At 34.7% G+C, this 12,605-nt stretch overlaps 1 protein-coding gene across 3 annotated transcripts in view; it reads left to right on the top strand.

The window, feature by feature from the left end:
• Positions 1-12,605, top strand: part of SHOC1 (shortage in chiasmata 1) — a 124,406-nt gene that overhangs the window by 93,104 nt on the left and 18,697 nt on the right. For all 3 annotated transcript variants that reach the window (XM_011740363.3, XM_071078157.1, XM_011740361.3), the window contains 5 exons: positions 2,391-2,569; positions 3,851-3,923; positions 9,453-9,522; positions 10,640-10,818; positions 12,035-12,152. In XM_011740363.3, coding sequence (XP_011738665.2) covers positions 2,391-2,569; positions 3,851-3,923; positions 9,453-9,522; positions 10,640-10,818; positions 12,035-12,152 — 619 coding nt within the window. The remainder of the gene's footprint in view (positions 1-2,390; positions 2,570-3,850; positions 3,924-9,452; positions 9,523-10,639; positions 10,819-12,034; positions 12,153-12,605) is intronic.

Raw genomic sequence — 12,605 nt, 5'->3', positions numbered from 1 at the left:
CACTGTTTGTCGAGCTAGCAATCTTTTATAGAAGCTGAGAAGCACAATGAGGTCAGGTGACTAAATAAAAGGGCATGTGACACTACAAGCTTATGCTTGTTTCAGGTACTGTAAAGTAGGGTTGTTAGTCCCCAATCCTTACTTGTCTGAGGATGGAGATAAGACAACCTGGTCCAGTATTAACACTCAAGTGGTTTAATTGAAGAAAAAAAGAACAGCACCATGTTGGGCTTTCTAAAGGTAGCTGTAGTTTAGTAATAATATTTGGCCAAGTGCATGATCTAGCCAAGTACAGTATGCTCAATACTTACCAAAGCCTTGGATTAAATAAATAATATTTATGGGCCGGGCACCATGACTCACGCCTGTAATCCCAGCACTTTGAGAGGCTGAGGTGGGTGGATCACCTGAGGTTGGGAGTTCAAGACCAGCCTGGCCAACATGGTGAAACGCTGCCTCTACTAAAAATACAAAAATTAGCCTGGTGTGGTGGTGCGCACCTGTAGTCCCAGCTACGCAGGAGGCTGAGGCAGGAGAATCACTTGAACCCCCCAGGCGGAGGTTGCAGTGAGCCAAGATCACACCATTGCACTCCAGCCTGGGCAAAAAGAATGAAACTCCATCTCAAAAAAAGAAAGAAAAGAAAAGAAATAATATTTATGGAGGTTGGCTTAAACAATATTTATCTTTAAGTAGTGTAGGCTATAATTTACCCTAGTTAAGTGAGACCACTGAAAGATTTATACTTGGACTGAATTCTTTATGTTCCTCTAAGAAATGCATTTACTAAATCATACTTTGGCATTACTATTTATCTACCTTAAGGAATACTATAAAAGTAAGATTCTTGTTGGAAAACTAACTTCTTAATCTCCAGGTATCAAGCCATATGAATAATCTAGTTGCTTTGGACATTTTTAGTAGAGGACTTTCTCATTCCTCTATACCTCTTGAAAGCCAAGATCAAGTTAGGTTGTCCTTTCTCTCTGTATAATGGCAGAGGAAAAAAAAAAAAAATCCATGGAGGTCTGGCTGCCTGCCCTGCCCACTCCCAGAATTATGTGTTTTCTCCTAGCTTCCAGTTTACCCCCTCTCCCAACCTGGCAAGGTAGTGAGTTTTAGGTTCAAATAATAGAGTTTCTCTTCTGGGCTTTAACCTAGAAATAAATTCAGTATTTATTATGGAATGTGATAGGTATTACAACAGAGATATATTGTAGTGGCACAAAGGATGGAGACTACTATCCTTAAGATGAATATGTTTAAAAAAAAAATAAGTAGAAGTTTGCCAAGTAGATACAGTATAAAAGAGTATTCTAGGCAGAATTAAGAGCCCAGAGGAATGGACCAGTGGAAATGTTGCCAACAGTTCCATGCAGTTAGATTGAAGAGGACAAGGTAGAGGGCAAACAGGAGCTAAGCCTGGAGAAATAAGAAAAGACCAAATCACGGAGAGCCCTTTAAGCTACACAAAAGAATTTCAGGGATGCTACTGGATTACATTTATTTTTCAAAAGGTTAATTCTGATGGCAATATGGAGAATCAGGGGGAGGTCTGAAGATAAGGAGGCAGAAAGAACATAAGTCAGTCTCTAAGTTGCCCATCAGTCTAGCAATTTTAATATAAAAATAGAATTAATATGCACACATACGTAAAACTTGTACATAGACATTAAATTTTTTAAATTTATTATTTCATTTGTTACCCAAATATTCATTAAACACCTCATCTATGTAAGTTACCATGCCAGGTGCTCTAGTGCAGTAATTCACAAAATTCTGTGCAGCAGAATCACATGGAGAGAAATCATTAGGACACAATCTAGAGGTACTGAATATGAATCTTCAAGGATGAATCTATGTTTAAAAATGCCCTTAGTGAGCCTGAATTAGGCACTGCTGTTTTAGCAGCCATATGAATTAAATATGTATAAATACCCTATGTTCTACCCTGAAAGAGCTTATAGGCTAAGTGATATACATAAATAAGCAGATATCAAGTACAAAAGTTGTACAGATAAAATGCCAAGAAAATTCCACTTAAGTAGCCTTTCAACAGGACTTCCATGTAAATATAGGTCCTGGGATTTAGGAAGAGTGCAATAGCATTCAACAAGCCAGGAGGCAGGGTAGGTTCTATATTCAGAAAGTATGTAGCATATATTAATGTGTATATATATATAGCTTAAAAAGAGATATGTGGTACATACTTTTAAGCTTCACTCAGTTTTAAAGTTTTTATTAGTCAATATCTTTGATCAAAATCAGAAAACAATTAAAGGAAATTTTAACTGTCTCTGCTTTGACTCATTTTCTTTCAGCCTTTTTTACCGTGGAGTTTCTTTAAAAGCAAAGACTTAGACAATTTTTTTCTAATTTTGCTTCAATAGGATATTTATCAAAGGCAAAAGATATCTACAACAGCATTTTAGGCCCCCATTTGGGTGACATTTGGAGACAGCTGGAAATTGTACAGTTTATTAGGGGGAAAAAGCCTGAAACCAACTACAAGATACAAGAATTGCAATGTCAGATACTAAATTGGATGCAAAGTCAACAGCAAATTAAGGTTAAGTATTGGAATAAAGCAGGTAAAATAATCAGTTTAAGTAAGAATTGGATGTAAGATACATTTTTGCATTTAACTTTAAAATTATGAAGTAGTCTATACTACTTAGTCCCTTGATGGTTTAGTCCTTGAATAAGGTAACAGAACAGAATCAGAACCATAGAAAGGATGATTTGCATCATTATTCATGTCTCAAATTTAAAAATACTTTACCAGTGTGGGCAATATAGTGAGACTTTGTCTCTATAAAAATTTTTTTAAATTAGCCAGGCATGGTGGTGTGCACCTATAGTTCCACCTATTAGGGAGGTTGAGGTGGGAGGATCTCTTGACCCCAGGAGGTTGAGGCTGCAGTGAGCCATGATTGTTCCACTGCACTTCAGCCTGGGAAAAAGAGCCAGACCCTGTCTCTAAATAAATAAATAAACAAACTTTGGTTTTTATTATGCATGGTTTTCCTATGGATTGGTTCTCCAATTGTCAGAAATTTTGTCTGGTACTTATATAAGTCCATGAACATATACATAATAATACAACTCAATGATTTATTTTAAAATACCGAGCCAGAATCTCATATGATTCCACCAAAACAAACATTTAGTTTTATGCCTTGGATTACATTCACAATTATTTGCCTACCCTACATCAAGCATATAAAGATTGCATTAATGAAGTTTTAACAGAAAAAGCTTTTTAAAATCTTATCAAGCAGAAAAGCATTTCAAATGGTTTACACTAAAAATCCAGATATAAATTTATGTGGCCTTTTTCTGATTTTTCACTCTGTGCCTCCTATTTCTTAACCACAATTTTATAGTTTCTTGGGTAATAACTTTCTTAAGTCATAAAAATAATTTAATCTAAGTGAGAAATTTGAAATTGAAACTGATTTGCTCTCCCCACCTCTCCCCCACAAAGCTGTAATGGTAAGTCGGAAAATATAGCGGTAGATCACTGGTTTTCTCCAACAAATTTAAATGTGTGAGTTGAATTTAACACTAACAGAGACAACCTATGTATTGATAGTCACATATGTGGGGATACTTGAAGAATGCTAAGAATGCCCTATCCCAAAATATTTTCTTCACCGATATTTGATCTTAACAGAATATATTCCTTGTGTTTAAGTGTTGACATCTTTTACAACAGAAATATTTGCTTTGTAATCTTATTGTCATTAGTTTCATAGGACCAATTAAAGTGTGTTATTTTTGTCACTGTATTAAAACTGTGAAAAAGAATAATCATTCACACATACATGAAATTTTTATTTTTGACTAGGTACTGATTATAATAAGAATGGACTCAGATGGTGAAAAACATTTACTCATTCAAATTCTTAACAAAATAGAAGGTAGGCAGTTTTAAATTATGCTTCATTTGATAACAAATGCTTGAACTTATAAAAATGTATTGATCTAACCAGCTTTTAAAATTAAGACAAAATTAACATAGTATAAAATTCACCCTTTGAAAGTGTATAACTCATTGGGATCTAACCAGCTTTTAAATCAATCTGGACTATAAGTTTGCAGTATAAATATACTACAAGGTGTTTATATGTATTTGTTATTACTAATAATTGACACCTTTTATTGATTGCCTACTAGTTGCTAAATAATATTAGCTACTTACAACTCTATGAATAGGTTTTATTAACTCGGTTTTACAAATAAAGGAACTAAAGTTCGTGCTAAAGGTGATGTAGCTTGCCAAATCTCACAGGTAGTTAGGGAATCAGGACTTGAAACTAGGACTCTCGTTTTAGTATCATTCTTTCTTCAACTCTCAGTTCTTCAGTTCTCTTGTCTGTTTTCCTCACTTACTACACTTTTCTACCCACTACTGCCCCTTCTGTCAACCCTTTCCACTTTGTGCTGTAGAATCCATTACTTGTTATGCAAACTCTTCTCATTCTTCATCTCCTTTGTCTTAACTTAAGCCCAACTTTCTCCATGATACTACTTCCTCTCATATAAAAGCTAATCATTTTCTCTACATATATATGCCTCATAGAGATGAGAAAGCCATTTCTCGCTTTCCATTATCACTTTCAAAACATTATTCCTCCACCTTTTGAGGCTGTGCCATATTGCCATACCATTGTCTACCACTCATCATCTCCTAACCACCTGGTCATTTCCCATCATCCATGGACAATTGTGTACCTAGCTCATGGTATTCTTTACACTTCTAGTCCTGTCATTATTCTAGGTGTCTTTAATGTTCCTAATGTGAAAGATTCATTCAACACCCTGGACTTATAGTTTCATTGGCCTCCACAACAAAAATTATATTCATCTTCAGTTCCTTGGCTATGCCATGGAACTTGTGATAATGCATAACTGTCCTACCTCTGAATTTTAAATTCTGATACATTGCTCTTTGTCTATACCTATAGCTCTTTCATGATCTTCAACATCTTAGAGATCTATAATCTACCAGCTACTTTTTTTGTTTCATCTCCTTTTCTTTCCAGACTTAGTGATTTGACTCATCACTTTAATCAGTCTTATGCTTCTATTGTACTTTTCATTTAAACCTCAATCCTGAATCAATCAATTCATTTAACTTCTCTATTCCTACACCTGAGATGCTGAGCACTATTGGAGAGAATCACATAGCCATATAGATTGGTACTACTACAAACTCATGCCCTCTAAATTTACCTGGGCTCTTAAGACATCTTAACAATCTTTTTGTATATTCTTAGTTCCACTCCTATTTTCCAAATGACTATACCAAAAACTCCTACTATGTTAACCCATCCTTTCATTTTTTGGAAGGGAATTGTGCCTTCTAATTTTCATTAATCATGTAAGTGTCCTCCTCAGTTTCCTTCCCTACCATTGTTGTAGAAAAACCGGGCTCTTATCACATGACCAGAAAAGATTAGGCTCGCAGACACTTTGAAGGGTGAGGAGCAGAATTTATTGGGTGAAAAGGAAAAAACTCAGCAAAGCGAGAGGAGTTCCTGTTAACAGGCCGCCATCTCACAGATTGAATCCCAGGTTATCACACAGGAACAGGAGAGGACAGGATCCTCCCTCCTTCAAACAGCAGGAACTTCCCAAGGCCTCATCCCGTCTTCACAGCGCGCAGGTGGGCATTATTCAGAAAGAATCAGTCATGAAATGTTGGGCTTCATCCAGGACCAGCAGTCTGGTTTTTCAGCCTTCAGGCTGTTTTAGGCTTTAAGGAGGGGTTTCACGGGGGGACCATTGGCTGCCTCCTGTCTCCATCACCATTTATAGACTTGCCTGCATTTCTCTCTGTTCTTTATCCTTTCCTCTTTTCTCTATAGAAATGAACCACCCTTTGAAGACCAGTTTTTCACTTGTGCTTTGGATACCATCTCCTCCTGCAGTCTCAAGTACTTTGTTCCATCAGTTACTTCCTAGTCCAACCTTTCTCTCTAATGACTGTTTTCCTTAATGTTTAAGTCCTTCAGTCTTAAAAATAAAATAATATACCACTGTCAACCTATGTCACCGTTTGGTTACCATTTCTCTTCCCTCTATAAGCTGCATCTTTTGCCATCTTCATCTCCTAAAATAGTTCTTTACTCTTACCTTACCAAATTATTTATCATGCTGTTTCATATCTCTACGCCTTTATACCTCCTGTTCCTGCTATAAGAGTACTCTTCCCCCTTCATTAGGAAGTTAACTCCTACACATTTTTTAAAAGTTAATTAAAACATTTGTTCAGGAAGGCTTGATTTCAATGCTTTTCCTCTGTGCTCTCAGGCCATTATGTGCATACTTCTAAGGCACCACTTCCCATCTCAGGCTATAAGGGTGTTATCACCCTTAGAAATAATCTTCTTATCTGTTTTCCTCGCTAAAATGTCTGCTTTTGGGGGATTCAAATCATACCCTAATTTATATTCCTAGCACTCAGGAAAATGCCCACAACATAGAAGGCACTCGATAAAAGTTTATTGAACAAATGAATGTGCCAATTAGTGCCTCTCTATATACCTAGTACACACTAAAACTGGTGAAAAAGATTGAACTCAAATATACAAATATAGCAACATAGATCTGCTCATCAGTGCAGGAAGTTAACTAATATTTTAAATTATAGTCATGTGAGAATGGAAAGGTCTTTCAAGCAGAGTCTTATAAGGTGCTATTTCTTGACAACGTTATCATGTATCCAGAGTCCAGATTTGTAAACTTGGATCTTACTATTTCATTCAGTTTTCCAATCCTGGGAAGATGAGTTTGTGTCCACCAAATTCATAAAATCCTTACTAGTACCAAAACGTTAGAGCAATAGTTAACAATTATGGGGCTGAGACTACCACAGTTGTCTGTAATCAGGGTAATTGGAAACATTTTTTTTTTTAAATCAAGAAAGTGCTGAGCAATATTTGCACTATAAAAGGGACTTGGATAACCAAAGGAATGTTTTTGTGAAGAACCTGAGGAAATATGCCTGCTCCACAGAGAAGAATATTTAAACCTACTTAGTGGGACACCTTCTCCTTTGATGTTGCTGAAGATACACTGACAGATTTGTTTTTTCAGTTTTAGTTTTTGTGGGTACATAGTAGGTGTATAAATTTATGGGGTATATGAGATGTTTTGATACAAGCATGCAATGTGAAATAAGCCCATGATGGAGAATGGGGTATCCATCCCCTCAAGCATTTATCCTTTGAGTTACAGACAACTCAGTTACACTCTTTATTTTTAAATGTACAATTAAGTTATCACTGACTACAGTCATCTTTATTGACAGATTCTCACTCTGTTTCGCATATCTAGGTTTCATGCTGAATACTGCTGTCTCTTTTGGCATTCAGTATTATGTAATCGCTGAGCTTGTTATCTTCATTTCAACAATATCTACTGACACAAAAATTTTGAATCTATAAACTGGGAGATGTTTTTACTCTTTTTCAGGATGGCAGTTATCCTCAGTTTCTGGAGGCGAGGACTTTTCTGCCTAGTGTTAGAAAGTAAAAATGTAGTTCTGTTTTCTATGTGTTTGTAAGATCTAGTACTGCACTCACCAAGTAATTAATCTGCTTTGGGATCATAACTAATACAATCATTTAAGCAGATTAGGTTTGTTTGTTTTTTTTGTATTTTGTTTTTTTGTTGTTGTTGTTTTTTTTTTTTTTTTTTTTTTTTTTTTTTTTTTTTTTTTTGAGACGGAGTCTCGCTGTGTCGCCCAGGCTGGAGTGCAGTGGCCGGGTCTCAGCTCACTGCAAGCTCCGCCTCCCGGGTTCACGCCATTCTCCTGCCTCAGCCTCCGGAGTAGCTGGGACTACAGGCGCCCACCACCTCGCCCGGTAGTTTTTTGTATTTTTAGTAGAGACGGGGTTTCACCATGTTAGCCAGGATGGTCTCGATCTCCTGACCTTGTGATCCGCCCGCCTCGGCCTCCCAAAGTGCTGGGATTACAGGCTTGAGCCACCGCGCCCGGCCTGTATTTTGTTTTTTGTTTTTTTGAGTTTCACTCTTGTTGCCCAGGCTGGAGTACAATGGCGTGATCTCAGCTCACGGCAATCTCTGCCTCCCAGGTTCAAGCCATTCTCCTGCCTCACCCTCCCGAGTAGCTGGAATTACTGACCTGCACCACCACGCCCAGCTAGTTTTGTATTTTTTTTTAGTAGAGGCAAGGTTTCACCATGTTAGCCAGGCTGGTCTCGAACTCCTTACCTCTGGTGATCCACCCGCCTCAGCCACTCAAAGTGCTAGGATTACAGGCGTGAGCCACTGCACCTGGCCAGATTAGGTTTTAAATAGAAGAATCTATTTAAATATAATCACCTTATGAATTATAAAAGAGAAATAGTACTCACTTCTTATCACTACTAGAACTATTGTCATGTCAAGTAAAGTTATATGAAATTATTAACCATTACTCTCATTATTATTATATCATACCTTTGTCAACTTTATGGTTAAAAAAATACACTAATAGAGTATATAATTTATTTGAACTAGAATTAGCTATTCTTGAATCAATTATGTCTACCAAAAATAAATTGTGTGGATAGGAACAGAATATTTTGAAATTTATTATATTTTATTTAAACATTAGTAAAATAAGAAATTTAAAGTATGAGAAGCAAGAGTGAATCTAAGAAACAGTTCCTAATAAGTCTTCTGCTTCTAAATACTCAGTAGAAAGAGAATAAAGGCATTCCTATTACATTGAAATACAGTCTCTTATTTAGTTATGTACTTAAATTTTTGGCTAAACAACAAAGATAAAATCTACCATGATATTTAGCAAAATAAAATTAACTGCACAGGATTGGTGAGTGTTTAATTTGCTTACTTTAAAATTAAGTTTTTGTGGGGTGTGGTGGCTCATGCCTGTAATCCCAGCTCTTTGGGAGACTGAGGTGGGGGTTCACTTGAGGTCAGGAGTTTCAGACCAGCCTGATCAACATGGTGAAACCCTGTCTCTACTAAAAATACAAAAATTAGCTGGGCATAGTGGCAGGCACTTGTCATCCCAGCTACTCGGGAGGCTGAGGCAGGACAATTCTTTCAACCCAGAAGGCGGAGATTGCAGTGAGCCAAGATCACATCACTGAACTCCAGCCTGGGCAACAAAGCAAAACTCCATCTCAAAAAAAATAAAATTAAAAATTAAAAAATAAGTTTTTAATCCATGTTACTATTTTATATAATAAATTTAGAATTTCCATGTTCTATGTATACACACAAGAGAAATATTGGTTATGGTTCAAACTTTCTGATATGCTAAACTTAGAAAAATAATCTAACAAATTGTATTTTAAGCAGTTTTGTTATTCACAGATTTTTAACTCATTCTTATGGTAGTGAAATATATGACACACCAAAAATATGTATCTGAACAAGACACTGAAAAAAGCATTCTTTTTTTCCAACAGGTTTAACACTGACTGTCCTTCATTCAAAGGAAAGAAAAGATTTTCTGGAATCTGAAGGTGTTTTAAAGGGGTAAAAATTCATTCCTTCATCTATGAGGAACAAACATACCAGTTTCACAGGAAAAGCAAAATCTTCCTAGAAGTTAACTTTAAAAATTTAACAAAATCTGAAATTAAGCAATGCCTCTACCCTCTTCCTGAAAAATGCTTTACTTAGGGCACTTTAATTCTGATCATTGTCCTGTGTATTATATGTTATTAGTGTCCAGAAATTTAATTCAATCTTATTTTAACATCCTCAAATAATAATAATAATATTGTTATCGTAGTACAGAAGTGCCTATTTAGAGTACATTTATACCAGTTTCTTTGCTCAGCATTGTTTTTTACATCTTCTTTCTTCGGGGTTCTCCTTCTTCCTGAAGTATGTCCTTTAGAAATTCTTTCAGTGAGGGCCTGCTAATAATAAATCAAGTGTTGAATTGTGTAAAACTCTTTATTTTGCCTCATTTTACATAGAAATTATTTTTTTCAAATATTGGGATCCAAATAATAAAAAACATGTAAATCAAATAGAAGCTCATAAAAACTGGACATAGATACTTTTTAACTTCTAGGTTGCTCTGATAGAAAGCAGCAATAGAGAATTTTAATTATAGTAGGTGGTATGTTTTATGAGATTTGAAAATGTTTATGAGATTTTATGAGATAAGAAAGCTAAATTTATGATATTTAAGTGTCCATCTTTTTTTGTTGTTGTTAAATCACTTATGAAGCCCATTAAGAAAAAAAAAATCCCATTTTAAAGTTGCCAGATAATATCCTGTTATGTAGATTATCTAAGATTAAGACCTTATATTTGTAAGAAAATGAGACTGATTTTTCATGCTGATTTCTGTTATTGATAGTACTCAGGTAATAAAATCAGGCTATCTCCCATTTGAGGATATGAAATGGGCTACAGGTTTTTATATCCTGGTATAAAATATATATGATCATTAAGAAGAAAAATATAAGGAAATTAACACAATTGAAGAGCAAATCAACAGAAAATGCACCAGTGCCTTTCTAAGATGAGGCATAGATTAGAGAAGGATGGAACAGCCAGAAAACAGTCATCTTTTAATAGTCCAAGCAAATAATAACACAAGTATAATGCCATTTTCTTGGCTTTCTTTTGTCTTTAGTACAAGTTCCTGTGTAGTTGTACATAATCAATATATTGGAGCAGATTTCCCCTGGAGTAATTTCACATTTGTGGTGGAATACAATTATGTGGAAGACTCTTGTTGGACTAAACACTGCAAAGATTTGAATATTCCTTACATGGCCTTTAAAGTGATTCTTCCAGACACAGTTTTTAAAAGTAAGAATATAAACCAAAATCCTTTTCCTTTTTTGCTTTATTAGAATGAAAATTTTCTATTTTCTGTTTATGATCTATGGATTAAAATAAGCTGTGACATTAGAAGCCTTGAGTTCAACCTCTAACCCCACCACTATCTGTGTAACCTACGGTAGTCCTTTAACGGTCTCTTACCTGGTAGTCCTCATTTGTAAAGTAAGCTTTACTAATTATATGTTTTCATTCCTTTATCTAACTTCTAAATTTTACTTATAATAGCACAATTTTATTACATTTATGTCCAATCTTAAACTGATGGCTTTTATGCAATAGTATTTTTTATTGATTTTTAGGGGACAATTGTGTAATAGTATGCTAACTGATTCAGAAAATTGTAATATGCAAAACAAATTATCTACAAATACTTAGAAAAAAGTCTAAACCACTTCATATGTCAGTTTATTTCTTTGTATTTGTCAGTAACACCTCATATGACTAAGGCTGTGAATTCTCAGATCCATAAGTCTGATACATTTTTGAGTATAAAACACACTCAGTGTGAGAGTGCATCTCTCTCAGTACTTGCCATCAATTATTTTCTATTCACCTCAAATATGAGTGGGAAGTCTAAATAGATTCTGAGACATTCCAACTCAATTCTAAAAATATGGTCACTATAATGGTTTCTTTGGAATTGATCTTGTGTAACTATTCTTTTATAAATTAACTGTGTATGCCTTTTGACCATGTATCTATTGAGGTATTTATTCTTTTCTTATTGATCTGTAAAATGTTTTCCCTATGGGTTATTGCACATAATTTAAAATCTTTATGTAAATCAGTATATATTTATACAGCACATGTCCAATATATACTTAAGTGAATAAAGCAAGTTTCAACATTTCAGGTAGAGAATGACCCTAATTTTTCTTTCTTTTTTGAAGTGAGTGTACATGTGTGAGTATAAGCAGGAAAATATATTGAAAAAAGTCTGGAAATATATGCAAAACTCTGTTTTTACTGTATAGTGGTATTAGTAAACTCTATTAACTTATTTCTAGGTAGGATAACATGGTTTTTATTTTCTTCTTCAAGCCTGTCTTTATTCTGTTTTTGATTTTTTATGCTGAATATTATTTTTATATTACTCCTACTTATCCTCATGTTTAGTAAAAAAAGAGAAAGAGCTGGGAGATGAGAATAAAAGAGAAATATTTGTAAATTTTCTCTTATTTAGGAAGCACCTTGTTGGATAGATTTGGAGGTTTTCTTTTGGAAATTCAGATTCCATATGTGTTTTTTGCATCTGAAGGACTTCTTAATACTCCAGACATACTTCAGCTGCTAGAATCCAAGTAAGTTATTGATTTCACAATTTTAACAAAATATATATATATATATGTGTGTGTGTGTGTGTGTGTGTGTATATTCTGATAGGCTAAATATTATTGCTGTATATGTGGCTCCATGTGTCTATGATTCAAGTCTGGAATTATATCACAAAAAAATAGTTTTCCAGAGAGTTTATATCAATGTATATTTATTTCCCTATACCACACTCTCATAATTTTAGAATATTATATTTTTGGTAATATTTATCAATTTTATGGACAAAAATAATATTTGTTGTTTAAATTCATGTTTTACTTGCATTTTTTTTGTTACCAGCGAATATGAACATTTTATATGCTTTTTTCTGTGAATTATATGTTCATGTCTTGAGTCATTGATAATATTGAGAATGAGTATTGTTTAGGGAACTTTACTGCCTGGGAAACAGGACTGTGAAGTTTTAAATGAATTCTCAA

The sequence above is a fragment of the Macaca nemestrina genome, chromosome 14 (genome assembly GCF_043159975.1).
Source record: "Macaca nemestrina isolate mMacNem1 chromosome 14, mMacNem.hap1, whole genome shotgun sequence".
NCBI lineage: Eukaryota > Metazoa > Chordata > Mammalia > Primates > Cercopithecidae > Macaca > Macaca nemestrina.
Note: the sequence above shows the minus strand (reverse complement) of the source record. Positions and strands in the feature narration are given on the sequence as shown.